We start from the raw sequence: 27,940 nt of genomic DNA, 5'->3' as shown, positions 1-27,940 counted from the left end.
AAACCTGTGTATGCCACACTCCGGAGCATGGGACATCTCAATTCAGGGTATATTGACGATTCTTATCTACAAGGCGACACCTCCGCGGAATGCCATAAAAATGTCACTGACACCATCACGCTGTTTACCAAATTAGGGTTTCATATCCATCCAGAGAAATCGGTTTTCATACCTTCTCAGAAATTAACTTTCTTAGGGTTTGTACTGGATTCTATTGCTATGACAGTTATGCTTACGGAGGAAAAAGTTCAACGGATTCTGTCTGTCTGCGCTTCGCTATTAAAAACACAAATGTCCACAATTAGACAGGTCGTAGAGGTTATCGGTATCCTGGTGTCCAATTTTCCCGGTGCTCAGTACGGACCACTTCACTACCGCCATCTTGAGCGGGATAAATATCTCGCACTCGTAGCAAACAAAGCCGATTATGGGGGGGAAATGCAATTATCCCCTCCCGCTTTAGCGGAACTTCAGTGGTGGCGTGATAATGCCCAAACTCTCAAACGAGATATCCAGTCAGACGCATCAACATTGCGCTGGGGAGCTGTTTTTGGCACTCAAAAAACGGGGGGGAAAAGGACCCCTTCGGAAGCCGAATACCATATAAACATATTGGAATTACTTGCAGCCTTTTTTGCGTTAAAGTGTTTTTGTAGCCATATGAACAACTGCCACATCCAAATTCAGATCGACAATACCACAGCCCTCGCTTACATTAACAACATGGGGGGCTCAAAATCCAAAGAACTTAATCAGTTAGCCGTTCAAATTTGGGAATGGTGTATATCACGAAATATTTGGCTCACAGCCGTCCACATACCCGGTCGGCTGAACACTGGGGCTGATGAGAAATCACGCGTGTTCTCAGGTAATCATGAGTGGATGTTAAACACACACTCGTTTGACGAGATCCTGTTGCGCCACCCCGGCCTCGATTTCGACTTGTTTGCAAGCCGCTTAAACAATCAGACCAGTAGTTACTGCTCGTGGCAAGCAGACCCTAACAGTACACACGTAGACGCATTTACTATGAATTGGAATGGGCATAAATTTTATGCTTTTCCGCCTTTTAGCCTTCTCCCAAGATGCCTTCAGAAGATGAGTCAAGACCTAGCACAGGGTGTACTAATCGCCCCGCTTTGGCCAACCCAAACGTGGTTTCCAGTCCTCCTACAACATTTGTGCGAACAGCCCTGGATTCTGCTCCCACGACCAGACCTTCTACAACAACCCTCTCGCAGTGGCCCGCATCCACTAAACAGGAGTCTTCATCTGATGGTATGTCCTGTGTCAGGAGATCCTTCAGCCGTTTCAACTTTCCAGAGGAGGTTACCGACATTCTCATGGCATCTTGGAGGACAGGCACTAAAAAATAGCATGCCACATACGTTAAAAAATGGATGGCATTTTGTCGTGAAAGGAAAATTAATCATTATACGCCACCACTGAGCGATGCCCTTCAATTTCTCTCGGGGCTATTTGTCAAGGGCTTAGCTACTCAACCCTTAATACTGCTCGCTCTGCCTTGTCTACCATTGTTACGATAGACGGGGGGGGGGGTGGGGAGCTTTGGTAGCAATCATATTGTTACACGGTTTATGAAAGGGGTATTTGAATCGCGTAGACCCAAACCTAAATATGACAAAATTTGGGATGTTTCAGTTGTTTTAAAACATTTATCTTCTTTATACCCCTATGAAAAACTGTCTCTAAAGGATTTAACGCACAAGGTCCTTATGCTAATTTTATTAGTTTCAAGTCAACGAGGGCAATCGATATATTACCTGGATCTACAGCATCTTACCATGGAGGAGACTTACCTGTAAGTTGAAGTTTGATTGAAATTCTATCACATGACATCAGAAGGCGAGAGATCACATGCCCTCCACTATCACACCCACCCTCTCATGGGCACTTTGGTTGCCTATCTCTTCCTACTTTGGCTTTTTCAGCCTGAATACTATCTTCGATGCACCCAGTACGTGGCTTTTTAATTATGACTTGCGCAAGCGCCGTGCTATCTCATGTGATCTCTCGCCTTCTGATGTCATGTGATAGAATCTCAATCAAACTTCAACTTACAGGTAAGTCTCGTTTAATCTTCCAAATGTTTGATATATCCAGAATTTCCTTTTCAAGCAGCTGCTGAAAAGTGAGGGATGCTGGTATGTCGCATAGGAGTTTCACTTTTTAATACACAAATATCACCTGAGCCTGTCGCCAAAGACCTAGGCGTTCAGCTGAATGCAAACCTTAGTTATAACGAAGATATTACTGAGAGTGTTTCAAACTGTCTATTTAAGTTAAAACAAATCAATAGAATTAAGCATCTTTTGGATAGGAAACGCCGTTGTTACTTATGAATGCCTTCGTTTTTAGCAAATTACTATATTGCTCAAGCGTCTGGAGTAATACCAGCAATAGCAACATTGACAAATTACAAACATTGCAAAACTTTGCAAGACGAATTGTTCTGGGACTTAGAAAATATGACCATATTTCCGAAGGACTAAGACCATTGAATTGGCTCCTATTGAATGATGAAATTGAATGATGCGACTATGGTTTTCAAGTGCATTAGCAATCTTGCGCCAGATTACCTTGCAAATAATTTAAGGCTACGTTCTCGTGTTCATGACAAGCAAACTCGATCAGCTAGTACCCTGAATATACCTTTTTACCGCCTTTCAATTGGTTAGAGGTATTTTGCTTAAAGAGGAGCAAAACTGTGGAACTCATTAGGCGGCAATCGTAAGTGTTAAAAATGTCCCAAGAAATGTAAGCGTCAATTAACTAAGCTGCTATTAGGTTAACTTCATTATTCAATATTTTTATTCCCCTGATATATATATATATATATATATATATATATATATATATATATATATATATATATATAATATTTTGAGAGGAAAAAAGGACGTAACTACATTTCCCGACAAGCCTGTTTCGTGAATCGCTTCACTCTTCAGGGGTTTAATGAAAGAATATTCATGTGACTATCGTTTATATACTAGGAAAATTTGCATAATACGCGGTAAACTTAAAAACTTTAAAGTTCAGCTGTTGCGTAGCAACGCTTTGTTTCTGTGCCGGCATGAAGATACGAGTTCGTTACGCTTATTTAGTGATGAGAGGTCGGGTCGGTAAATTATAAGGAATTTTTCTTTTAGGCAGAGGTTGCATCTTTTACTGGAGCTGTTGTAGGGAGAGTTAGATGATAAGACGCGCCATGAGATAGAATAGTCAATGTTGTCGTTCTTGAGTGTCCAGATGTGTTTGCTAAGTTCGGTAGAGTATATATATATATTTAGCAGTAATTATAGTTTTATATTTTAGTTTTATTTCTTTTAACCATTTGTATTGATGCTGAAAAACCCATTTAGGGAGCTTCAATAAAGATCTGTATCTGTATTTGTGTTTGATCCTTTTTTCCACCTTGTCTTAATGGTCTCTGCCATATCGATTTCTTTGTTGTTTCCAGGCTTCAAGGAGTGCCAGGGTACCAGGCCCAAAGACGTCATATAAATGTTTTTCCGCATTCTTTTTTTTTTTTCTTCAATCCTAACGACGCGTCGCAATCGACGCTAAATGATAAAAAAAGGGAATAGTCTTTAAGCCTTTAGAGCAAAAGTTAGAAAAATGAATTCTGTTCTCGATTCTTCCGAGGAGAAAACAAATGGCACAAAACTTTTACGACTGGTAATCGATGGAGGCACAACCGTCCTGAGAGAGTATTTAATGAAATCCACCTGTCCAACACTGCAAGACGTGCTTCTCAAACACAAGGGAAGGCTTGCTTACCTGAAGTCACTTAAAAAGAACATACTTACCGATGATCAGTGGAAGAAGTTATTTCCTTCTAGCGGTGTTCCACCAAACCCTCTAACATTTGACATAAGTCTTTTGCATCTCTTACTACGGGAAGTTTGTGGTTTGACTGCACCAGCTAAAGGATGGCACGAAATGCCTCCAGATACTGAACTCAGCAAAGAAGCTCACATCGTCCGGATTAAGTTCCTTCGAAATGAGCTGTGTCATGGAATATCCACCAGTATTCCAAATGACAAATTCCAAGAGAAATTGCAGACGATTGCCCAATCATTGGTGGCGTTGGGACTTGATCAGAAGGAAGTAGATCGCCTTGCAACTGAACCTATTGATCACGACACTGAACGTCGAGTAAGCGAGGAAGTCGAGAAGTGGAAAATGGAATTTGAACCACGGTTAAACAAGCTAGAGAATGACATTTCTGCTATTCAAGCTTCTATTTCAGGGCAAGCCACAAGTAGCCTCTCAAACTGTCTTCCGGATAAAAATAATGTCGTTGGCCGGTCCGAAGAGGTAGAAAAAATCACCGATGCAATTCGAACTGAACGTGCAGCTGCAGCTCTTGTTACTGGGGGACCTGGCTTTGGTAAAACAGCAGTAGCAATTGAAGTGGGCCACGAATTGGCATCCAACGAGAATGAAGAGAGGACAGTTTTGTTTTGTTCACTCAGATCTAAAGCAGCCATTGCTGAAGTAGCTACCTCGATGATCCTTCCGTGCAGTACAAACCTCTCTCAACCACCAGAACATCCCCAACATTGGCTCCGAAATTGGAGCAAACAACAGCAGAAGAAAGTTTCTTTCATTCTGGACAATGCAGATGATGTTCTCGAATCAGATGATCGAGCTGCATTTGTATCCATTTTAAAGGACATGAGAACTCTTTCAAACGGTAAGATCTCATTTGTTATCACTTCTCGAAGAGTATTTCAATTAGACCTCAACTTGCGTATGGAATGTGTGAGATTGAGAACACTATCCCGTGAGCACGCACAGGAACTCCTCATGTCCAAAGTCCTTGATCCAGATGTGAAACAAGGGCTCTCCAAGACAGATAAATTGGTTCAACTTTGCGGTCGTGTACCCTTAGCCTTATGCATCATAAGTTCGTTGCTTTCAGACTATTCTGAAGATCAGCTCATTGAACGCCTTGAGGAAAAGCCATTGGATGTTCTCAAAGAGGATGAAAGTGATGAAAATTCTGTTGAAAAAGCAATTCACACTTCTTTCAACTTTTTGAATGAAGATAAACAAAAGGCTCTGGTGATTCTGTCAGTTTTTCCAGGCTCATTCAGTAATGTTGCTGCCCAAGCTGTTATTAAGGCAGTTGGTTGTCAAGATGATCCTGGAATAATTCTCCGTTCCTTGAAAGACAGGTCACTTATTGAGAAACCTGCCCAATACAGATATCAAATCCATCCACTCATACAAACATTTGCAAAGAGGATTGATGAAGCCAACCATTCTTCAATCATACAGCCGCAGGGGCAAAAAGCGGCCTGCATCTACTTTATTTCCCATCTAGTGAAAATTGCTACTTGCTACTGGAGCAAGGACAAGTGCAAAGAGGCAATTGACTCTTTTAATGAGGACAGGCACAACTTTGAGTATTTCTTCCCGTTCTTCATAAAAGGACTAAAAGAACAAGATCCTCAACTGAAGAAATCTATGGAGGAGTTAGTGGAGAAGATTTCTCAGACATGCACATTTTTAGAAATGTGTATTCTACCAGATGAATATTTGAATCACCTTGAAGAGCTAAATCAGCTTTTAATGTCTTACCAACAACCTGTTACTAAAAGAGTGGAACTCCTCTGCCTCCTTGTGCTCGAATATAGGAAAATTGGTAATCAAGATAATTACAAGAAGTTGATTGAAGAGGCTGCAGACCTATTCTCAAAACACGCTGAAGAATTTAACAATAAGAAGGTGTCAGAAGTTTTTTTTCGCAATCTTTATGCACGGTTCCAATCTGAAATGAAAAACTATGCCGAAGCTGAAAAACAATTCATTGAAAGTTTGAAGGTGTGCGAACATCTAAAACTGATGGATTTTGTACAGAAAGGTATAAGTTTGCTTTATGCTGGACAAAGTTACAACCAACAAAATAAACGTGATGAGGCAGAGGCAAAATTCGAGGCATCATTAAAGCTTTTTCAGGAAAATCTTGGCAATCACGTCATGACTGCTCTACTACTGAGGAAAATTGCAGATTTTCACCTCTTCCATGGTGAGAAGAGTCTAGGATCAGCTGCTGACCAATGCAAATCAATCAAACTTTATGAACAAGCTCTGGAAATGATGAAAAGTGTTGGTATTAAAGAGCAGAAAGAATGCATTCTGCTACTCGCCAACTTAGGAGTGTGCTATCAATTACAAGGTGATATGGAAGGTGCAAAAAAATCATTTCAAGCATCTTTAAGAATTGCTGAACAAGAACTAACTGAGAATCATAGGTTTAAGATCTATGCAATGACTCAAATGGCCTTTTGGTTTAAAAAAAATGGAAACCCAGAGGAAGCAGAAGAGTGGAAACAAAAGGCATTGACAATGAGCAACACACTTCAACTGCCAGTCCACCAACCACCCAACAAATTTTTGCTGGACAAAATTTGAAACTTTAAGAGGTCACAGGCTAGCCAATACCAAGTGCTCATTTGGTGGGCATAAGTGAAAGAAAAATACAAGTGGGTACCAGGATTGAGAGAGCCAACAAGTCCTCCTCCAATTTTTAATTAACCAAATTGTTCCTGCAAACCAAGAGCCAGAAGCCATAAAAGTTAAAATTGTCTTGTCTAAGGAAACCAAAAAAAGGTTTGCACCTTAATCCATTAATTTTAATTCTTTGCCATGGAAATGGTACCAATTGGTTCCAATTTAACTCAAACATTATGGAGGTGGCTCTGAAAATTCACTACTGATATCTTTTGAAACTTTGCAGAAAGAAGATTCACAATTATGCTGATCACAACACAGGCGGCCCAAGCTCCAGCTGTGAGATGATCATCTTGCGCAATAACAGTCATGGCGGAATTATAAGAGTTTGTATGGGAATATTTACGACTGCTCTAAGGAATAAAAAAATACGTCAAATTCTCAATAAAAATACCTCACCTTACTTCCACAGCGTATTGCTTGTTATCTGATCGCTTAATTTGATGAAAAGAGCCCATTTAAGCGAGTTGTTCATTTCGAGGTTTTCAACGTACATAAGAAAAGCCCAAGGCTGAACACTCCATTTCCGAACGCCTGAGCCGAGAAGCGAAAAATCCAAGCTCAAAATGACCGGGCGGCCACAAATCCAACGCAGAATCCAAGCACATACACTGTAGTTTCATTTCAATTCACTAAAAACTCAATCGTCCCCGTGCAACCGACACTAAGCCGCAGTTTGCTTCAAAAATTTCCAGTTTAGAAGTTTCTAACAGCCCGTGGCCACATCAACCTTGACACACGACCGTTGAAAACCAGCTTGGTAACCCTACCTCCTTTTTAAACTGAGCCTCTCCGGGGACCATACCGTCGGTTATCGTCAATAAATTGTTTTAGAACCACGGGTCCCCTCAGTAGAAATCGATCAAAGGCCATTGTTTCAATAGGCCAATCGAATTCGCCTCCGGAAATGTTTACAAATTCAAAATAATTTACAAGCATAGTTGCAAACCGCATAGCTGATCTCGTAAATCTCGATAATTTCCTATTAATTTCAAAAGATAAAAATGTCGTCTGTAAAAAATAGTCTATTCCACGGTTGCAGCAAGGACGTAATCAATTCGAACTCGTATCTGAAATGGAAATCGTGGTAAGTATTGTTGCTGGATATCCGTTTTAATATTTTCAAGCATGGAAATGGACAATTTAAATCCAAATGTACAAATTATTTTTCTTTGAATTATTACTTTTCCTTTGCTTCTGTGCTAGACAGACGGAAATTTTCATTCTTCATTATTAGGGTTTTGTTTCACTACGATTTTGAGGCAGATAACCTCGCAGACGCCAGCGAAATCCTGAGTCATGCAAGCGTAGAAAAAGAAAATTTTCTGTGCCATCTTAATTCAGTTACGCTTGGAAAAATCGTTAACGACATTTGGGGAGAAAAGGTAAAAAGGGTTCGGCGTGGACCACGTACGCAGCGGAAAGCTTTCTACCAAAACCTCAAGATTAGAGAGATAATCGCATCGCCACCAGAAACGTTTAGCCACTTCATGGAAAAAGTCAACGGTCTCAAATTTAAAGATGGATGGAGTACCGTTTTTGGGAACAACAAGCTGTCCTTTGTTCGTCTCGAATCGTGGTCATTCAGAAATCAGCGAGGATCTACCGAGGTCTGTATCGAACAGATTTCATCCTCATCAGGCCTAAGATATTCCATTTCATCTCATGGATGCGAGTATTCTTTAACAAATATGATTGATCTACTCGGCTTGGAAAAACGTGCTTTAGGCGAAAGAGTTCACAAAATTTTGGAATTTGTGGATAGCTCAGCACTATGTTCTGGCGTGGACATTAATGAAACTACCAGCGCTTCAATGTCTCCCCATGTTAGTGGAGAATACAGGCACAATGACAATGTCCTCTTCAAGGTATTTTCCAAGCATTGTCACATCATCCAGTGCAGTGATGGCATTAGTTGTGCCAATTGCAGAAAAATAAAACGAATGGATGACAAATTAAAGAAAAGGAAGTTATCTAGGGATGCAGTTCATCCCTTTACCAACAAAAGATACATGACAAGGGATGAGCTAACTGAAAAGTTGACTGAAGAAGTGAAGGCACGTAAAAACACTGCTCTGAGGGAAAGCTACTGGAGAGAGAAGTATTTCTCGCAATGTGTGGAAATGGAAAAAGAGGACCATAAGGATCTTTGCAAGATTTTTGCTGATGCAAAAAATGTACCCGAGGAGATGGTTGACCTTTGGAAACAACAAGAGAAAATTTTGCAGACAGGAAGCAAAAATGGTTTTAGGTGGCATCCAAAGTAAGTGATTAGGTTTTATTGACATCGCCTCTAATATCCTTACTAAGAAATCTAATGGCTAGTTTCTATGGCTAGAAACGTAATATGATATGATACTTACTTGAAATTCCAAGAAATGATCTAATTACAATATTCCAACTTTAAATTTTCTTCTGAAAAATGAAATCACATTTAAGTTACATTTTTGATTGGTCTAGTGTGTCTGTACGTATTCACAATCTTTAAGTATAGGCTTTGTACCAAACAGACAATATATTTTTTATGATGTTTATAGGGTCATGCGATTATGCCTTGAACTGTACTGCAAAAACCCCCATGTGTTGGACCCACTCCGCCAGTTTTTGACTCTTCCCAGCAACAAAACAATAAGGTGAGTAAGTATATACAAATATGGTTCTTCAGCCTACCAAATGATTACTTAAAATAGAGCAAAATATTAAAAAGCATTTCTTTATGAAATCTCTGTACATTCTGTGATACCTAACTGCACAGAGGAACACAGTCTGCCTTCACTCCTGGTCGTGACAAATAATTTTAATAATACAGTTGCAAATTTGGATAAGCTATTGAAACAAGAAACCAAACTGTTCAATGATCCATTCACAGGCTGTACAAAAACAAAGTTAAAGAGAGACCTGGGTGGTCTGGAGATGTCATTAGATGGTGCTTTGATGCTGCAAAAGAGAGGGGGATGAAACAAGAAGATTTTATGGGTGGTTTTATTATTGACGAAATGAAGATTCAGGTAAATTTAAAACATCAAAAGTAGAAAAAGCATTTTCAATTCATTTGTAATAATGTATATTAAAAAACTAAACTTCATTGTCAATGTGAGACATCCCTTAGATGCTATGTTTTGTCTGAAACTATACTAAAGACATGTTCTAATATTAGAGTTCATAATTTAATTGATGCCCTCTATTGTAGGAGAACCTGGAGATGTCAACAGTTGGTGGTAAGCACAAGCTTGTTGGATTTGTTGACCTGGGAAAGGGCCATGAGCTAATGAACATATTGTCAGGTAATTTACATGAAAACGCATATATCAATTTACAGTAGTATAAGCAGTTCAAACGAATTACAGATGTATGCTGTTCCTCCCTTACTGCTATAAAATTGTAAAACAGCTAAGACTTGCTTAAAAACAAAACAAATATATGCCACCTCCTTCCAGGTAAAGGTGATGAACCAGAACTTGCCACACAAGTGCTGCAATTCATTTATGTCAGTGACAATGGATTCAGGTTCCCTATTGCTCAATATCCATCTGGGGTTTGCACACCAAGTAGCTTGTACTTCTGTTTTTGGGAAGGAGTCCTGAAGATGTTGGAGATTGGATTTGAGTGAGTAATCAGAAAAGAAAAGTTAAAGTGAAATAGTTTTGCAGGGAAAGTGACAGCCATTAATTGTTTGAATTGCACAGCTAATATTAAATGCTTGTGAATTAGATGCTAAAAGTTTAATAATATTATTGGTACCACTACATTTTGCCTTGATTAATATGCCCAAGTACCATGATGTATGAGTATCACATTAACAAGTAGCCATTTACATTAAGCTTTGTTTTAGGAGGAAAACAATATGTTAAGTAAGAGAGTTTACATATTACTTACAAACTGATTTGCCATGTAATTTACTGACTCAAAGGAATGATGGAAGTTGTGAACCTATGATCCAAGAATAGGAAAGACATATCAAATTAAAACATTTCATGAATGTTATACTTAATACAGTTATCTTTACATTATTGTTTGCCTCAGCTTATATTTTTTATTATTTTGTCTTCTCAAAGGGTGTATTGGTGTGTCCTTGATGGTGCTGACTGTAACAGGCAGTTTGTGAAGATGCACTTTCATGATAAAAACCCTGCTAAACAAAAATTTGCAGCCACAAACATCTACACTGGTGGTCCAATGATGTTTATCATGGACCCAAAGGTAATAGACAATACTTCTATGACATGTATGTATATAAGCCCAATATTTTCAATTTGGTATCTGTTATTCAGATATTACTGTGCGAGTAAAAAAAAAAAATCATGAATACCTTGATTTGATTCTGACAGGTTAGTAAGTGACTACTGACCAATCATAAATTATAAAGTTCAGGACATGCAAAGAAACTACAAAATCACAAACTAATTTCCATTGCTGTTTGCAGTTTAGTTTTTTCATTCCTAATTAACTTTTTCCTTGCAACACAATACCATTCCATATATATTCACGGTGTTCATGGTTTTCTGAGTTTCACAGTGAGCAATTAACAAAAATATTCTCTTTAAGCAATTTTCAATGATATTGAGCCAATAATATTTTCATGTCAAGCCAATTGCTTTTTTTAGGCAATTGACAGTATCTAAAACACTCTCAAGAGCAAATTTGCCTGAGGCTTGCCTATAGTGTTTATTATAGAATATTGTCAGTCAATTACCTGATATCAATTGAAAATGAATACGAAGCTATAAGTGTTACTGACTTTGACCAATTTGTAATTGAACAGCACAATATCAAGAAGATACGAAACAACATTGAAAAAAGTAATAAGAGTGGCAAGCCAAGATGTCTTCAGATCCATGGAAAGGAGATCACATGGACTCAGTTCAAAAGTGCTTTTAACTGGGATCAGAAGACCTTCTCTCTCCCATTGCATGAGAAACTAACCATGCAGCATTTTGACCTTGATTCTGCCAGCAAAATGCGGAACAGACTTGCAGAAGATGTACTTGATACAAAGATGCTGTTTCTCATGCAGGTAATTGTTTTGTTTACATATAGTTAAGTCACTTCTCATTTGATTAACTCAAAAATAATCAACTCCAAGTTTTAATGTTGTCAAAATGAAAGTTCATTGGAAAATTGTATCTACAAGGCTCTGCATAATTGCCAAAAATTTCTCTTCTTTTCTAGTATCTTGATTTTCAACATTGTAGCTTACATCTGTGAACTTGTATCTATACAGAAATATAAGGAAAGTATAAAGTCAAGCGGCGAGGATGACTCCTCATTTGATGCAGTAATCAGCCTGTTAGAACACACAAGTGAGCTGGTCTCACTTTTCAATGACAGGCTCTTCATCACCTGCACTAATGACATAAGGCTTCAAAAGCTAAATAATTTCTATAATTGGATGTGCTCATGGGAAGAAAGCACTCAAGGAGATGGCAAGCTATTCATCTCAAGTAAATTATGGTTTGATTTAAAATCAATGTGTCTTGGATTCCAGTCACTAGTACATTACAAATTGTTAAAGCATCCTAGTTCAGTAATCAAGCCTGCCATAGTAAATCAGGACTGTGTAGAGAACCATTTCTGTCAAATACGTTCTTGTAATGGTCAAAATGATAACCCAACCTTCTTGGAGCAACAGTCTTCACAAAATTCAATTAGACTAGGTCAAACTACTATTAGTCCTAAGAGTAATGCCTCCTGTAGTAGTGCCTTTTCAAGCCAGCGACCTTCAATTCCAAGCTCACATCAAAGTTTATCATGCAGTTAAATACTTTGTATTTTCATCTTATAATATTCACATGCCACATTTATGGTTAAAATAGGCAAGTATGTGAACTTACTGTTTTCCTTGGAAGTCAATGTTAGAGTTTGTATGGGAATGTATGTGTTATTGTATATATATCCATACTTCTCAGTTGATGATCATGAAAGATATTCAAATATGAAATTACTGTGCTTAAAAATATGAAATTCTTTGATTTTTAACCAACACTGCATTGTACTGTGTTACAGAACTGTTTCCTATTTAAATAGTAGGAATGGTTTGAAAGTTTTTGCACAAGTATGAATTGTACCCTTAAGTGTCCATTCAAAATATATAGCTTACCTCTTTTAAAGAGTATCCTGATGTGTCCATCAGACTCAGAGTTTCTCACTATCCTAAACTGCCTGTCATCAACTGGTATTGTATTTGGAATAAATGCATGTTCTGGAATAACATTTAACAAATCTTGTGCAATAACTAACTTAGTTGATCTTGAAGAAGTTCTGACACCATATGCCTGACACAAAGCAATCAGTTGCGATTTAAGGTAGACTCTACTCAGTGGGGCAGTGCCTTGATGTTGGTGAATGAAGCCAACCAATCGGCTGTGGGAGGCCCTTTTGTTTTCACTACTGTCTTTGAGGATTTCCTGATGTGGAAAAACAATTAAATGTACTGTACTTATTTAAATTTACTATCATGTTAATTGTTATCTATTGAAACCTACATGGAATTTTAGCAAATTATGTGAAGTTATATCTACTATTATTATTGCTGTAATATCTATGCTGTATACATTACATGTAAGGAATAAACGCGTAAAGTACAGTATATATATGCCACTGTATGTACTTAAGCGAGCCCTTTATTCTAGTGTTTAGCTTATCTTATTAGCACTTATGCATTCTAAAGGGACAATAAAATGCCAGCAATTCCAGCTACCTTGAATGGAACACTGTCAGATTTCTCCTTCGTTTCTTCCTGTCTTTGCAAAATGCGTTTTCGCAGCTCCGCGTTCTTCTTAATCAAGGCACCACGGCGGAAATCTCTCAAGAATTGGGATGCACCCATGTTGACATAACATACCAAAATCTCTTTCCGCAGATTTTCGATTAAATCCTGTGTGGAAGAGAGATACTTCAACTTAAGTTGAAGCCTACCACCGTAGCTTTAAATGCTTTCCACACGAAAGGGGAGAGAATTCCTTGCTAGTAACCCACTGATAAGACACGATGCTTCGAAAATATAAGCTGGATATTTCTAGTGGTGAGCGAAAGAAACGAGAATACTACGTAACTGAGTTATATATAAGCTTTGGTTATGAATTAACACTATGATTTTGCGCCAAAATTAACGAGCATTTTGTAACCCATGGTACTAACCCATGGTACTAATAAGGCATATATTACATACCACGCTCCTGTCAACCTCTTCACTTTGAAAACATCGCATCCAACTTTTTTTAAGTTCTTCGTCACTTGAAAGTCTACATATGGCCGCCTCAACCATATTCTCGCGCTCTTTTCTCATGACATTAACGTTCAGTAAGTCTACTCTCCTTTGCTCCAGCTGCATGAAGAAGAGGTAAGCCTCATCCGATATATGGAGAAGGCCCCTTTGCCGATACTGCCTTGCCTCCGTTACTTCCAGCGTCTCTTTAAATTTCGACGTTTCTTGTAGTCGGTCGAAAGATTGAATAACGTTTTCTTCCAGAACCTCACATGCCCTTTGCTTTGTTTCAACTTTGACCAGCGTAGAGCTCGAAGTCGTGTAGACGTTTTTCCGTAGGTAGGTTCTAGCCCGGGAGAGGACTTTCCTGACCGCCCAACCACCCACATGTCGAACTTTTGACCTGCCAACCACATCCATCTCTTGAACGTTGAAAGCCACTCCTATCATTCTATCGTGTCTCACGATGGAAGCCAGTGTTTCTAGAAATTCGAAGTAGATAAACTTCGCAATCTCAACAACGACAGTCCGCTGGGAAATTGTCGTCTCTTTAACGGCGAAGACAATGCATGCATAGCGGGAGAATTCAGTGCTGGTGAGGAATTCATGCAGTCTCGACGTCGCCTCTGTAAATCCTTGCCTTCCGATATTAACGACAATCTCGTCTGGATTTTCTACAATGTGGTTTTCGATGATGAGAAAGGAATGAAACCATATCAATTCAACAAGGCATTGAACCTTGAGCCAACAGGTGTCGGTTAACAGAGAGTCGATTGTTCTGTATTTTTCTTCCAAAAACGGAGAAGCAATTGAAGTCGGCGAGGCTTTCAACGCTAACAGGTGATCTCGGCTTTTCATGAGAAATCCTTCTGGTGGACTGGCTAGACTTGACTGATGCCTCATCATGCGGTCGTAAACATCCAATAACTCCAGTGGGGCAGCAACCTCTTCGTCCTCAAAGCATTGCCGCACAGGACCATCGAACAAATCACTCGGGAAAGTGAACGGTTCGTCGTCTTCCTCGCACGCGTCGAAGCGATCCTTTACTGAAATGAGGTTGTTATCTTCAAAGCTCCTTTTGCAGCAGCATGATAGGTCTGCAAGTGGTTCACATATATGATGGGTTCTGCACATGTCAACCGCCCTTTGATGTGGCCTCAACAACTGCCGTGGACTGAAATTTAAAATCTGTAAGGTATCTGGGGACTTAACTCTTGAGACAGCAACATAGATTAGTCCAGGCACGTACTCACTAGAACAATGTACAACTGCCGAGGCAAGCGTCAAACCTTGCGACTTATGACACGTAACTGCATAGGCTAATACAATGGGGAATTGGGTCACGCCTCCAATTTTTTGGCCATTCCTGTTTCTTCTTATCCAAGTTTCCCTTTGAATCTCAACGATTCCAACTTCTTGAAAGGCAACCAAAAGGACATCACCTTTTACTCCGGTAAAAATACCGAGGGAACCGTTCTTTAAATCGTCATTCAGGTTCCACACCAGCATCACTCTGCAGCCACGCTTTAATTGCAGGACTGGTGTTCCTGGCCAACACATGCTCTTGGACCCGTGGTTTTCAAATAAAGCCTGGAAGGTTACTAAATCACCAGGTAATGCATCGAGCTCCCGTCTGTTAGATAATTGCACGGGCACTTTTCGAAAAAAAATGCGCGTTGCTTCTTCTTGAAACGCTGGTGGTAAGGCTCTACCTAGAGACAAGAGATACTGCTCGGATGAACTTGTGCATTGACCCAGTCTCAAGTCTGAAAGAGCCGAAATAAATTGCAGATCATCTTCCGACTGTCGCATTAACTTTGTCAAGCCAAAACGATGCGGAATGCAGAGGTCGAACAAAGGGGAATAGAACATAAATTCTCCTTCATCGAAAAGATTAGGAACCGGTTGCAACTGCAAGAATTCGCCAACAAGAATAACTTGTTTACCAGCAAAGGGCAGGGTCTTGTTTAACTCATTGGTTGCAAGTTTGTGGTGTAGAAAGTTCACAACTTCAAACATTCTCCTGCTTGACATACTGGCCTCATCCCATATAACGACATCCAGAGCCTTTACTCTGTCTCGAATAAGAGAATTCCCTACCGACCTTTCTATCAGTTGGCGCCAAGGTAGCTCCGCCGTTGATAGACCGTAAAAAGAGTGAACAGTCGAGGCTAGGCCACGATCGTAAACTTGGCAGGAAATGCCACTCGAGCAAATGACACCTACTGTCTTTCCACGTGCCTTCAAACTTTGGACGATCCGTTTGACCACTTCACTTTTCCCCACTCCGCCCTGACCGGTAATAAATAAATTGTGACCTTGGGAGGCAAACTCCAAGATTTCCTCCTGATCTCCATTAAGTTTTATCCTGAGTAAAAGAAATAAGTATCTACAAGGGTACTTGGCAAGAAACACAAAGACGAAGTGCGAAATTTAGCGTAGCCGGCACCTAAGAATAAAGTGAATACTTACATGGCTGAGCGAATTGTTCTATTGTGACTCACATTCTCGTGCGGACGAAACGAAATAACAATTGTCTTGTTGGCAGAATTAAAATAAGTATGTCCAGATAGAACTTAATTGAATACTGGAATAAATCCTTCCAAGGTTTTCCTCTGACTCCGAAAATAATCACACATTTGTAAACATTTCCGGAGGCGAATTCGATTGGCCGATCGAAACAATAGCCTCTTGATCGATTTCTACTGAGGGGACCCGTGGTTCTAAAACAATTTATTGACGATAACTGACGGTATGGTCCCCGGAGAGGCTCAGTTTAAAAAGGAGGTAGGGTTACCAAGCTGGTTTTCAACGGTCGTGTGTCAAGGTTGATGTGGCCGCGGGCTGTTAGAAACCTCTAAACTGAAAATTTTTGAAGCAAACTGCGGCTTAGTGTCGGTTGCACGGGGACGATTGAGTTTTTAGTGAATTGAAATGAAACTACAGTGTATGTGCTTGGATTCTGCGTTGGATTTGTGGCCGCCCGGTCATTTTGAGCTTGGATTTTTCGCTTCTCGGCTCAGGCGTTCGGAAATGGAGTGTTCAGCCTTGGGCTTTTCTTATGTACGTTGAAAACCTCGAAATGAACAACTGGCTTAAATGGGCTCTGTTCATCAAATTAAGCGGTCAGATAACAAGTGATACACTGTGGAAGTAAGGTGAAGTATTTTTATTGAGAATTTGACGTATTTTTTTATTCCTTTGAGCGGTCGTAAATATTCCCATACAAACTCTTATAATTCCGCCATGACTGTTATTGCGCAAGATGATCATCTCACAGCTGGAGCTTGGGCCGCCTGTGATCACAATGAAATTGAGTCATCTAAGAAAAACTTAACTTGTGTTTGCCTACAGGTACATCAAGCTTAAGTTTAGTGTGTTCTTTAGAAGCTGTGTCAGTGGTACCAGGGTATATGAAATATTTTATGAAATATTGATCAAACCCTGTTGAACAATGATTGAGATTCCTTTTCATGGAAACAAAGAAAATTTTGGTACAGTCAAACCTCAATTATTCAGATCTTGATTATGCAGATTTTTCTCTGGTCCCATATTTTCATGAATATCAATTAGTCACATTCAAAATCCTTAAAAACTTTTTCCCATGAAACATCTAACCATTAATGCAGCTTCAAAGAATGTTAGAATTATCAATGACTTCAAGCTGTGGCATCTTGAAACAAACTGATTTACATCAGCATTTAAGGGTGTCAAAAAATTGTTTTTGTTTAAAATGGTTAATTGTAAATACTTTGACAAATTTTGGCAATGATGCTTAATGATTAGAGAGTTTAATTTAATTCTTGCTCAATCTCGATGACGTGTTCAGTCTTATTTTGGCTCATTAGCCCTTTCACTCCCACAAGTGACTAAAAAAGAATTTCTCCCTACACAATCAGTACAGTATCAAATGGAAATGTGACAAGAATAATGAAAAATACTATTCAGGGGATTATTAGTTGATCCAATATCAAACTCTCCAAAATAACAACATAACAATTATATCCAGACAGTAAGGAGAATTATTAATGAGATCATTGAAAGTGAAAGGGTTAATAAGGGTTAATAATAACTGTCATATTCTTGATTATCCAGACTACTCAGCCCAGTCCCATGAGTTCTGATAATCAAGGGTTGACTGTAGCATCAATCAATTCAAGACAAATCATAATTGATAAAGCAACCCAAGCCAATTCTCAGTTTCTTCCAATACCAGACCAATGACTTCATAACTAATGCTTAATTTACGTAGATATGAGCTTTAGGAAACTAATAGACCTTAACAGGAAAAGGTGTGTGATTCCCAAACCTGACATCACATGTGGGTTTAGTTTGTTATTGGTTCTCAGCCTTACTCCAAGGATTTTTCTGCAAGCCCTCAGGTTTTTCTCCTTCAACAAAAACCAACTTTCCAAATTCCAGTTTGAATGGGAAACGGTGGACAAAAGGAGCCACCTACTGAAACCTCTATTGAAAGGGTATGGATATTCAGTTAAAAGGGCATTACATTTTCCAAGGGCCTAAACCACCTTTAAATATTTCTTTAGACTCATATTTCAGTAGGTGAAAGTAGAATTTAGTATATATGCCTTAATTTATATCTCAGGCCCTCAGGTTTTCCTCTTTCCACAAAAACCAACATTCCAAATTTCAATTTGAATGGGAAACAGTGGACAAGAAGAGCAGCCTCAAAGGAATGAAACCTCTATTGAAAGGGTATGGATATTTAAAAAGGCGTCACATTTTCCAGGGGCCTAAACCACCTTTAAATATTTCCTTAGACTCATATCTCAATAGGTAAAAGTAGAATGTGGTCTTCATGCCTTAATTTATATCTTATGTATACCTGAAGTTGAGAAAATGCAAAAAAACCTTACTCCAAGAGTTTTTCTGCAGGCCCTCGGATTTTCCTCTTTCCAGAAAAACCAACATTCAAAATTCTAGTTTGAACGGGAAACAGTGAACAAGAAGAGCCACCTACTGGAATGTCTATTGTTAAATTCCCATTTATTTATTACCATTTATCTATTTATTTATTTAAAAGGCGAATAAGAAGAAAGTCTTGAATTTGTGATGGGCAAGGGTTCTCAAAGGAATGAAACCTTTATTGAAAGGGTATAGATATTCATTTAAAAGGGTGTTACATTTTCCAAGGTCCCAAACCACCTTTAAAAATTTCCTTAGACTCATATCTCAATAGTTAGAAGTAGAAAAACCAACATTACAAATTCCAATTTGAATGGGAAACAGCAGACAAGAAGAGCCACCTACTGGAATGTCCACTGCCAAAATCCCATTTAGTTTTTCCATTTATTTATGTATTTATTCGAAGGTGAATAAGAAGAAAGATTTGAATTTGTGATGGGCAAGGGTTGTCAAAGGAATAAAACCTCTGTTGAAAGGGTATGGATATTTAAAAGGGCATTACATCTTCCCAGGGCCTAAACCGCCTTTGAATGTTTCCTTAGACTCATATTTCAATAGGTTAAAGCATTAATGTAGTATTCATTCCTTAATTTATATTTCGTGTGTACCAGTAGTTGAGAAAATGCAATAACTTTTGCAATGTTTTGGTAGATAGTGATCGATTGCTTGTAAAATTGCTTCTAAAGTAAAGTTAATTGTACATCTGAATCTATTTATAATATTTGAGAACTGCTCAATGAAGGCCTTAGCTCAACAACCATGGGCTATTTGGTTTTACATCAATGTTTATATGGTAGTTTTGTTCATTCATTGTTGAATGTAGAATAAACCCATAGCGACTTTGTAATCCTTGTGTACTTAATCAAGCTACTCCAAACATAAACTCTTGTGTTGGCTATAAATTTCCCTTCTTTGTTGTGTGCCATTTAAGCTATGCGTTGCGTTACTTGGAGATGGCGAAGGCTCTCTGAAGATCTCTGAACACTTTTACTGTTCATACATACATACCTTATTTTAAAGAAGGCTTCAATTTTCCAGAGTATTCCCTGGTCACAAAATTGTAACTAGTCGCAGTAATGTTTCGGGCAGTTATTACTGCCTTTAACAGCAGAGAAATCCAGGCGCTGAAATTTAAATGAAGTGCAGCTGCTACTCGATTCGCTGCTATTATTAACAGCAAACTGAAGACTTTTCATCCCCTCCCCGCCCCCACCCCCGCCCCCACCCCTTGCAATAATTGACCTAACGTCCCTCGTTTCCAGTGGTTGGCAATTGTTCTTTGCTAAGTATGGACAACGTACATTTGAAGGAAAAGTGCACTTTTTTTTCAAAACTTACAAGTTTTCTCAACACTAAACTGTGCGAGTTCCCAAGGTATTCCAGCGGAGAGGAGGCGAAAACTACTTTCATATCCCTGGCACGGCGAGAACGTTACTCTATGACTATTTGATCACATGATCTGAAGAGCTGCCAATCACGAAAGAAAATTGCCCTGGTTTTCCCGCCAAATTTGTTCTCCCGGGAAGAAGCAAGTAGTGATCAGTTGGCAACTTTTCGCAGAAATGTCTGGATTTGACGAGCGCCCGGTTTATTTCAGCGATGCTTTTGGTTCAGAGGAACAAGCAGATGAGCGAGAAGTCAACAGAATCAGTGCCAAGAAGCGATTTAGGGAGTTTATCCGTGAATTCCACGAAGGAACTTTCAGCTACGCGTATCGGTGAGCAAAATGGCGCACTATAGCATGCTCTACGAAAGTTAATCTATGAAAACAAAATCATGCTATACCGTAGAATAATTGAGTTTTAAAGCCTATAATTTTAAAAAGACATGTAGTACAGCTTTCCTAGAGTCGTTTATTGTCATAATTTGACAAGAATCAGGGTTTGTATTCTTCAATCTCGCCGTTGGTTTTTCAGCGAGGCTGCCATGTGCTTTGCTAACGAAATATTTTGCCCAAGTTCGATCGATCGTCTGAAATCAAATCTGCTTCGCTAATATATATGTTTATCCTTTCTTTCTCGTTCAGTGATCAGCTTAAGAGACACTATAATTTGGGGCAGTTTTACCTAGAAGTAGATTTGCAAGATTTGACGAGCTTTGACGAGCAACTTGCTGATAAACTCACCAAAAGTCCCGCAGAATTCCTGCCTTTAGTGAGTATACTTAGCTAACTTCCTGTACATTTAAGCAAAATTCGGATCTCTTCTTTGACTTATTTGTATTTAGCTCGTCCATTTCATTTTAACCCCCATGAGATCAAATTTCCTCGAACTTCTGATTTGAAAGGGAAAGGCTCATCAAGAACGTTTCAACTAAATTTACCTGGAGTTGAACTTTTGAATCAGGGTGAAGTCCGTTTTGTTATCAGCTTATGCATCATGTTATTCCACTTGTAAATGTCTTCCCAAGATTCCCTCCCCACTAAGAGAAAATCTTCCCACAACATTCTACAGTCCTATGGCTTACAACTGGTGGTTAATAGCATATGATACTTTTGGAGAATTTATTGGTACATCATGCCATTATCTTTTTGTTAACCCTTAATACACCCAAGATCTGGTCAGTAATTCTCCCATCTGACTGCCATTCATTTTCCTTTGGTTTTTGGAGAAGCTTACATGAAATGATTCTTTTTTAAAGCAATCATATCCCAAACTTTGTTAAAAAATCTATTTTGTGATATTTAACATTCTATAGTTTGAAGATGCAGCCAAAGAAATGGCAGATGAGGTGACTAAGCCACGGCCTTTAGGAGAAGAGGAAGTACAGGATATTCAGATCACTCTCAAGTCTGAGGCAAACCCCATGAGTGTCAGGGAGCTGCGAGTATGTTTTTGATTTTCAATGGCTGTGATTCATTCCCATTCTTTCGCGTACAGGCTTATTGATTCCTTTGAAGCTTTGGAGGCAATAACAATCACACCAGGCTAGTTGAAGCCTCCAGTCCTAAACTAGTGATAACTTCTTTATTTATTCCTTACTCCTAATTTGTAATTTGCTTTATTTTCAGTCTGAGCAAATGGCTAAATTGGTAAAGATTCCAGGCATTATCATCAGTGCCTCTGCCATTCGTGCCAAGGCAACTAACATTACAATCCAGTGCCGTTCTTGTCGCAACACAATCTCCAACATTCCTCTAAAGCCAGGTCTTGAGGGATATGCAATGCCTCGCAAATGCCCAAGGTATAATCTGTCTCTCTGATCTTATGCCTAGGGAAAAATTTTTTTATTGGTAAAATGGGGCAGGGGGATCTTTACCTGTATTTTTAGGAGTTTAAAATTTTGTGATTTAAGGAATTTAGAATTAAAGAGGGTAGGAGTTTGAGAGTATGCCATTCTTTTTAATTTTTAAATTTTTTTTTCTTTCCCCTATCACAAAATAATGAGGGGGTATCGGCAGGTAGGGATGACAAATGAAACTTAAGAATGAAACTTAAGATCCCCTCCCTTGGGTAAACTCTGGTTCATACTGGCGTATTAATAGACTTAATACTTATTTTATGGGAAATCACCTCCCCACAGTTGTTTAAAGAATATGATAAACAGCTGACACAACAATCAGTGGATAATCAGTGCAGTCTACAATTTTCCTTCAAAACTAAGTGGATAAAATTGTGAAAAGCAGTGTAACTTTCAGTGTTGAAAATGAGGTAGTGGTGGCAGGAAGCTTCAAGGATAATATAGCCACAAAAGATTTCTTTTGTCCCTTCAAACAGAACCTGCTCTGGGAAGTTTTACAGCTTTTTCTCTTAGTACTTTGTTATATCATGACAATGATTAATTACATCTGTGTTTTACAGTGACCAAGCAGGTCGTCCACCATGTCCTTTGGATCCATTTTTTATCATGCCTGATAAATGCAAATGTGTTGACTTCCAAGTACTGAAGCTGCAAGAATCTCCAGATGCTGTCCCTAATGGTGAAATGCCACGGCATATGCAGTTGTACTGTGACCGGTATGCACTTATTGTTGTAATTGTTGATACAAACAAACAAACTTAAAGGGCTAATTCTTTCAAGCTCATAAACCTATGATAGTTGAATATCAGTATGGCTTGTGAAGCTAGGGAAAAGAGACTTTTAGCAAGATTGCTTCACTCAGAAATGTGTCTTGAGTAAATATTAGGATGTTCTAAGAGTCTTTTATCCTACCTTTGTCCCACTCTCTCGCAAGATTTCATTAGCAATTCTCCTTGCTGTCTTCCATACAATTCTTTTTGTGTAAGTTTGGATAATCTGGTATTGGATCAACTAATAATCCCTTTGTTGATATGTTTCTTTATTCTCATTACTTGTCTGCTTGATTAATTGTAAGGAGAAATTCTGTCTTGTTCACTCATAAGAAGTAAAGGCTTAAGCCCATCACATCTCCTGTATAACTGTAATTTCTAGTTAAAGGTGGGCTCCATGTTGTTTTTTTTTCTATCTCTTCAAGGTATTTGACAGAGAAGGTTGTTCCTGGTAACAGAGTCACCGTGATGGGTATTTATTCGATCAAAAAAGTTGCTCAGAAGGCTGACAAGGTAAGATGCTCAAACTTGCAAATCAGATCAGAAGAATTGTACTTAATTGCTGCACTGCCTGTCAAAAGGGTCTTGGGGCATTGGCATAACAAGCAGCTGAAATAAGAAGAAACATTAATGGGAAATATTTTTTACATGTTTCCTTTAGTCAGCATATTTAATTTGTACTTTCACAATTAGTTAGGAACATAATTTATTATGTTTTAACTTGCTTTTCTCAACCAAGGCAGATATAATCTCAGGTAATAAATCAAAGTTTTCCTTACATGCTAAAAAACAGTTGAAGCAGGTGTTTCAGTTTCTGAAACACCTAGCAGTGAAAGGATTATACAGCCGACACCTAACAATCCTTGCCTTTCTTTTGTCAGGATCGTGATGGTGTGGGTGTTGGTATCAGGAAGCCATACCTTCGTGTTGTTGGCATTCAGGTAGATACAGAGGGTCCTGGTCGCAGCTCGGGGGCACCCCTGAATCCCTTGGAAGAAGAGGAGTTCAACAGATTTGCCAGCAGAACTGATGCATATGAGACAATAGCAAAAAGTATTGCGCCATTTATTTATGGAAGTGAGGACGTCAAGAAATCCATTGCATGTCTGCTGTTTGGAGGTTCTCGCAAAAGGTGTGAGATAAATGATTATGGTTCATTTGAAGGCATACATTTGTAACAATATTTCACAGGGATGATCATATCTTTCAAATTATGTCACCATGTTGTTTGACTTGAGTCAATTGCCTTTTCAATTTTTGACAACAACACACATTTTCCTAAGGAGTGGGGTCTTTACTTTCCAGATTGGATTTTTTGAAGATTATGAGCCCAAGAGGAGTTTTAAAACTTGAGGATTTGACCCTCTGAAGAGAGGACTTTTACATAATGCCTGTGTTTTCCCAATTTTCTCTTTGCTAACTGCATCCTAATATCGTCCACAGGCTCCCTGATGGACTCACACGACGTGGAGACATCAATGTCTTGCTGCTTGGTGACCCAGGTACTGCTAAGAGTCAACTGTTGAAGTTTGTAGAGAAGGTTTCTCCCATCGGTGTGTACACATCAGGTAAAGGAAGCAGTGCTGCAGGATTGACAGCATCTGTCATGAGGGATCCTGTGTCACGTAACTTCATTATGGAGGGAGGAGCCATGGTACTCGCAGATGGAGGTGTAGTTTGCATTGACGAGTTTGACAAGGTAAGTAGTGATGAGACAAATTTGCTATGACGGACAGGTATCATCCAGTTTAGAAACCCCCATTAACCCTTCAACTCCCATGAGTAACCAAGACAGAATTTCTCCTTACAATACCAATAACATATTAATAAGGTAAGTGATGAGAATAAAGAAAAAATATCAAATTGGGGATAATCAGTTGATCCAATGCTAAATTCTCTAAACTAACATTGTAAGAATTGTATGGTTGACATTAAGGAGAATTACAAATTTGATCTGGGAGTTAAAGGGTTTAACCCTAAGAGTGACCAGCATTTAAGTTCTCCTTAAAGTAATAGTGCTGAGTCACTCATTACTGTTGTGAGAATGTAGGAAATGATGGATTATTTAAGAGGCTTTGATCGTTAAATAAATTCTCCTTGTGGCTACCAAAGGGAATGTATGAAGAAAAGTACGGAGAATATAGATTCTGATGTTAAGGTGTTATGGTTTTGTGCTGTTATAGATGCGTGAAGATGACCGTGTAGCCATTCATGAAGCTATGGAACAGCAGACAATTTCAATTGCCAAAGTATGTCAATTGTAGAAAGTGTTTTAAGAAACTTTCAAAGACTTCTTGCCGATCAACTTTTTTTTTACAATTCTTTTATACCTTGTAGGCTGGAATTACTACAACATTGAATTCAAGATGCTCTGTGTTGGCCGCAGCAAACTCTGTATTTGGTCGCTGGGATGAAACAAAGGGAGAAGAGGTAGTCCATCTGATAACTACCTTCCATACTCTGTTTATATCTGATATAATTTTTTGCATAATAGTGAATGTTTGCTGATGTCAGAAATTTCTTTGTTTGCCAGAACATAGACTTCATGCCAACAATTTTGTCGCGTTTTGATATGATCTATATCGTCAAGGATGAACATGAACAGAATAAAGACATGGTAAGATATCACCTATAGTAATGAAAATTATGATTTAACCCTTCAACTCCCAAGATCTGATTGTTAATTCTCACCTCTAACTGGCAAACAATTCCTTGTAAATAAGTTATGGGAATTTGGAGTTTAGATCAAGGTAACAACTTCTTCCTGATAAGTTTGAGTATTCTCATTACCTGGTAGCTGGATAATGTATAGATATTGTAGGGAGAAATTGCAAGTTAATCACTTGTAGGAGTTAAAGGGTGAAAGTATGAAGGGTCATCCTTATACTATTGTGTACCACTCTTGTTCAAATGAATGAACTAATAAAAGATTATTGTATATGAAATACTATTATACACTGGTGTAAACAAAATCATTCTATAATTTATGAGGTTGGACATCAGTGCTAGGTTCTTATTAGTCTTTCAAGAAGCTTGAGAAAATGTGTTTTTTTCCCTTCCAATCCCTTCTGTCAGCGCCTTGCCAAACACGTCATGCAAGTTCATTTGAATGCTGCTCAAACAGGACAAGCACAAGAGGGAGAGCTGAGCCTGAATTTTATAAAGAAGTACATTGGTTACTGTCGGAAGTATGTCATCAGCTTGCTTGAGATATTCTGTGGCTTCATCTGTGTTTCTTTATGTGGTGTTGCTCAAGCCAACTCTGTTTTTATATTTTAATAGCAAATGTGGCCCAAGGCTTTCTGAGGAAGCTGCTCAGATGCTGAAGAATCGCTATGTTCTCATGCGAAGTGGAGCGCGAGATTATGAGAAAGATGCCGAAAAAAAGATCAACATACCTATAACTGTCAGGTACGGATTTCAATTATATTTAGTGGAAGTAGACTTGTAGATTAAGATTTAAATACTGGTAACTTAATTTGTATCCATCTTTCAGACAACTGGAGGCAATCATCAGAATTTCGGAGTCACTGGCAAAAATGAGGTTACAACCATTTGCTACTGCAGTGCATGTTGAAGAAGCCCTGAGGCTCTTCCAGGTGTCAACTCTGGATGCTGCCATGTCAGGCAGCCTCTCAGGTAAATCACAAGTTTAATAGATCAGCAGGGACAAGTGCCCATGAAGTTGAAAGGTCTGGGTGTAAGAGCTGGTTTAGTCATTCCCATACAAAAATCTTGAGCCTGATAGAGCCTAGAATTCTGGCAGGAAAAAAAATTGTTTAGCTCCCTGCTAATAATGAGCTTGACAAATTTTACACTCTTGTGTGGGCCATGACCTTAGTAGAAGCAAGTTGTTGTAGTTTAGATATTTACAAGCAATATTGATAAACACCTTTCAGGAGCCGAAGATTTTACACCAGAACAGGATGTTGAGGAAGTTAGACAAATTGAAAAACAAATAAAGAAGAGATTTGCCATCGGCACTCAGGTAATACTTATTGTGGGCATAATCCTGTCAAAAGAGCACTCCATAAGTTAACAAAACTATTGATGTTTCCAGTGTACCACTCTTAATCAAATTAGGACTCAAATTCTTGAAGAGGTTTCAATGCTGTAAGGTGTGAAGAATGGTTTTCAGCAATTACTTCTTTTTAAGATAATTTATCAGACCTTTTTGTCAGGTTATTATATTTCATTAAATCAGCAATATGCATGAATTACCTGCTATTTTAAATCTTAGCTAATTATATTAATAACTGCTTCCTTTTCCCGGTAGGTTTCAGAGCAGAGAATTATCCAAGATTTTGCTAAACAGGTAGCTTCAATCAACATTTCTGTTTGTTGTAAAGTTAACATTACTACTGGTTTTATTTTGACTTGATGAACAAGTTTACAGCAATAAAATTGTCTACTGATAATGCCTATTTTTCTTTTCCTGTTGTTTTCACAGAAATATTCTGAACGAGCAATCCACACAGTTATTTACATAATGCTGAGGAGAGGAGAGCTTGAACACAGGTTTCAAAGAAAGGTTCTTTACAGAGTGAAGTGATCAAAGCCAATTCTGAGAACTCTTAAACTCTGACTTCACCTCTGGCATTTACAAGTCTTTATGGGGCAAGTCAGAATCTTGTGCAGTTTCTACAAGCTCTCAGCATCTATTAAAAATTTTCTTGTGTACAAAAATGTATCTAAGCTGTCCAGAAACAAAAAGTTTGTATTGCATCTCTTCAAATTGCGTTTTGAAGTGTTCATGTGTAAGGAGTGCTGCATGCATGTTAGTGGATGAAAATAAATGGTAAAGGTCAAAAACTTTTTGATTAGTCTGAATCTAAGGGAGTCCAATGTTTTGCATTAGTCCTCTTACAATTGGGTTCAGGGAGACACAATACTTTCAAAGTGCATTCTCTTCACCCAGGTGTGTTTATTGAAACCAGATAAACCTGAAGAAATACAGAAGGTAACCATGCATTGGCATGGGTTACTACCCACTGAGGGGTAAGTTACCATACACATTATTGCTTCACATTACAGAAAAGGGGAAAAGCTTTCACAGGATGGGACATCTGTCTTGTTTAATTAGAAATCAGTTTAGCTCAGCTGGAACAAAATAAAAGAAAACCTCAAAACACAAGGACCTAATTTTTTCCATTTCTCTCACACTCGGCAGATCAAATACTGGAAAATAACAAATAGAGTTTGTTGAAAAATCTTTTAACTCCTATACAACTCAAGGAGAAATCAAAGAATGCTG

The 27,940-nt window shown here is 38.6% G+C and overlaps 4 protein-coding genes and 1 pseudogene across 5 annotated transcripts; 4 read left to right on the top strand and 1 right to left on the bottom strand.

Moving 5' to 3' along the window:
* Positions 1 to 27: 27 nt before the first annotated feature.
* Positions 28 to 1,927, top strand: LOC149041985 (uncharacterized; annotated as a pseudogene).
* Positions 1,928 to 2,937: 1,010 nt separating this feature from the next.
* LOC113667760 (uncharacterized) lies at positions 2,938 to 6,794 on the top strand. The gene has a single exon (XM_089213286.1). The coding sequence runs from the start codon at positions 3,643 to 3,645 to the stop codon at positions 6,445 to 6,447; it is 2,805 nt and encodes a 934-aa protein (XP_089069412.1). The 5' UTR covers positions 2,938 to 3,642; the 3' UTR covers positions 6,448 to 6,794.
* A 638-nt stretch (positions 6,795 to 7,432) lies between these two features.
* On the top strand, positions 7,433 to 13,261 carry LOC149041984 (uncharacterized). Its single transcript, XM_089213290.1, has 9 exons — positions 7,433 to 7,633; positions 7,784 to 8,809; positions 9,084 to 9,179; positions 9,416 to 9,554; positions 9,737 to 9,830; positions 9,984 to 10,152; positions 10,602 to 10,746; positions 11,309 to 11,560; positions 11,768 to 13,261. The coding sequence occupies exons 1-9, from the start codon at positions 7,551 to 7,553 to the stop codon at positions 12,302 to 12,304; spliced, it is 2,541 nt and encodes an 846-aa protein (XP_089069416.1). The 5' UTR covers positions 7,433 to 7,550; the 3' UTR covers positions 12,305 to 13,261.
* Positions 8,806 to 16,114, bottom strand: LOC149041983 (uncharacterized). 2 transcript variants are annotated; one of them, XM_089213287.1, is made up of 5 exons: positions 13,715 to 16,114; positions 13,244 to 13,420; positions 12,644 to 12,950; positions 10,423 to 10,476; positions 8,806 to 10,126 (listed from the first exon to the last, which is right to left on the bottom strand). In XM_089213287.1, the coding sequence occupies exons 1-4, from the start codon at positions 15,782 to 15,784 to the stop codon at positions 10,451 to 10,453; spliced, it is 2,580 nt and encodes an 859-aa protein (XP_089069413.1). In that variant the 5' UTR covers positions 15,785 to 16,114; the 3' UTR covers positions 8,806 to 10,126; positions 10,423 to 10,450. The 2 variants fall into 2 exon arrangements, with proteins under 2 accessions (XP_089069413.1, XP_089069414.1); XM_089213288.1 differs by lacking the exons at positions 8,806 to 10,126; positions 10,423 to 10,476 and adding an exon at positions 11,692 to 11,759 and having other exon boundaries at positions 13,715 to 15,934.
* Positions 16,115 to 20,173: 4,059 nt separating this feature from the next.
* Positions 20,174 to 27,820, top strand: LOC113667782 (DNA replication licensing factor mcm5-A). Its single transcript, XM_089213284.1, has 17 exons — positions 20,174 to 20,393; positions 20,703 to 20,829; positions 21,374 to 21,502; positions 21,687 to 21,859; positions 22,477 to 22,632; positions 23,112 to 23,199; positions 23,568 to 23,818; positions 24,130 to 24,385; positions 24,870 to 24,935; positions 25,024 to 25,116; positions 25,220 to 25,303; positions 25,762 to 25,874; positions 25,969 to 26,097; positions 26,183 to 26,325; positions 26,586 to 26,674; positions 26,963 to 27,001; positions 27,137 to 27,820. The coding sequence occupies exons 1-17, from the start codon at positions 20,239 to 20,241 to the stop codon at positions 27,236 to 27,238; spliced, it is 2,193 nt and encodes a 730-aa protein (XP_089069410.1). The 5' UTR covers positions 20,174 to 20,238; the 3' UTR covers positions 27,239 to 27,820.
* The last annotated feature ends 120 nt before the right edge of the window (positions 27,821 to 27,940 follow it).

This window comes from Pocillopora damicornis, chromosome 7, assembly GCF_964200805.1.
Source record: "Pocillopora damicornis chromosome 7, jaPocDami1.2, whole genome shotgun sequence".
Classification (NCBI taxonomy): domain Eukaryota; kingdom Metazoa; phylum Cnidaria; class Anthozoa; order Scleractinia; family Pocilloporidae; genus Pocillopora; species Pocillopora damicornis.
This window is presented reverse-complemented; position numbering and strand designations above follow the sequence as displayed.

Excerpts from the sequence above, each read along its gene's own strand:
- LOC149041983 (XM_089213287.1), bottom strand. The coding sequence starts at position 15,784 with ATGTCAAGCAGGAGAATGTTTGAAGTTGTGAACTTTCTACACCACAAA. Across the intron at positions 13,421-13,714 it reads AAGAGGTTGACAGGAGCGTG|GATTTAATCGAAAATCTGCG; the intron begins GTATGTAATATA and ends TCTTCCACACAG. Across the intron at positions 10,477-12,643 it reads CAGGATACTCTTTAAAAGAG|GTTCACAACTTCCATCATTC; the intron begins GTAAGCTATATA and ends CTTGGATCATAG.
- LOC113667760 (XM_089213286.1), top strand. The coding sequence starts at position 3,643 with ATGAATTCTGTTCTCGATTCTTCCGAGGAGAAAACAAATGGCACAAAA.
- LOC149041984 (XM_089213290.1), top strand. The coding sequence starts at position 7,551 with ATGTCGTCTGTAAAAAATAGTCTATTCCACGGTTGCAGCAAGGACGTA. Across the intron at positions 9,180-9,415 it reads CCCAGCAACAAAACAATAAG|GCTGTACAAAAACAAAGTTA; the intron begins GTGAGTAAGTAT and ends ATCCATTCACAG. Across the intron at positions 10,747-11,308 it reads TGTTTATCATGGACCCAAAG|CACAATATCAAGAAGATACG; the intron begins GTAATAGACAAT and ends GTAATTGAACAG.
- LOC113667782 (XM_089213284.1), top strand. The coding sequence starts at position 20,239 with ATGTCTGGATTTGACGAGCGCCCGGTTTATTTCAGCGATGCTTTTGGT. Across the intron at positions 24,386-24,869 it reads GCATTGACGAGTTTGACAAG|ATGCGTGAAGATGACCGTGT; the intron begins GTAAGTAGTGAT and ends GTGCTGTTATAG. Across the intron at positions 25,875-25,968 it reads TACATTGGTTACTGTCGGAA|CAAATGTGGCCCAAGGCTTT; the intron begins GTATGTCATCAG and ends ATATTTTAATAG.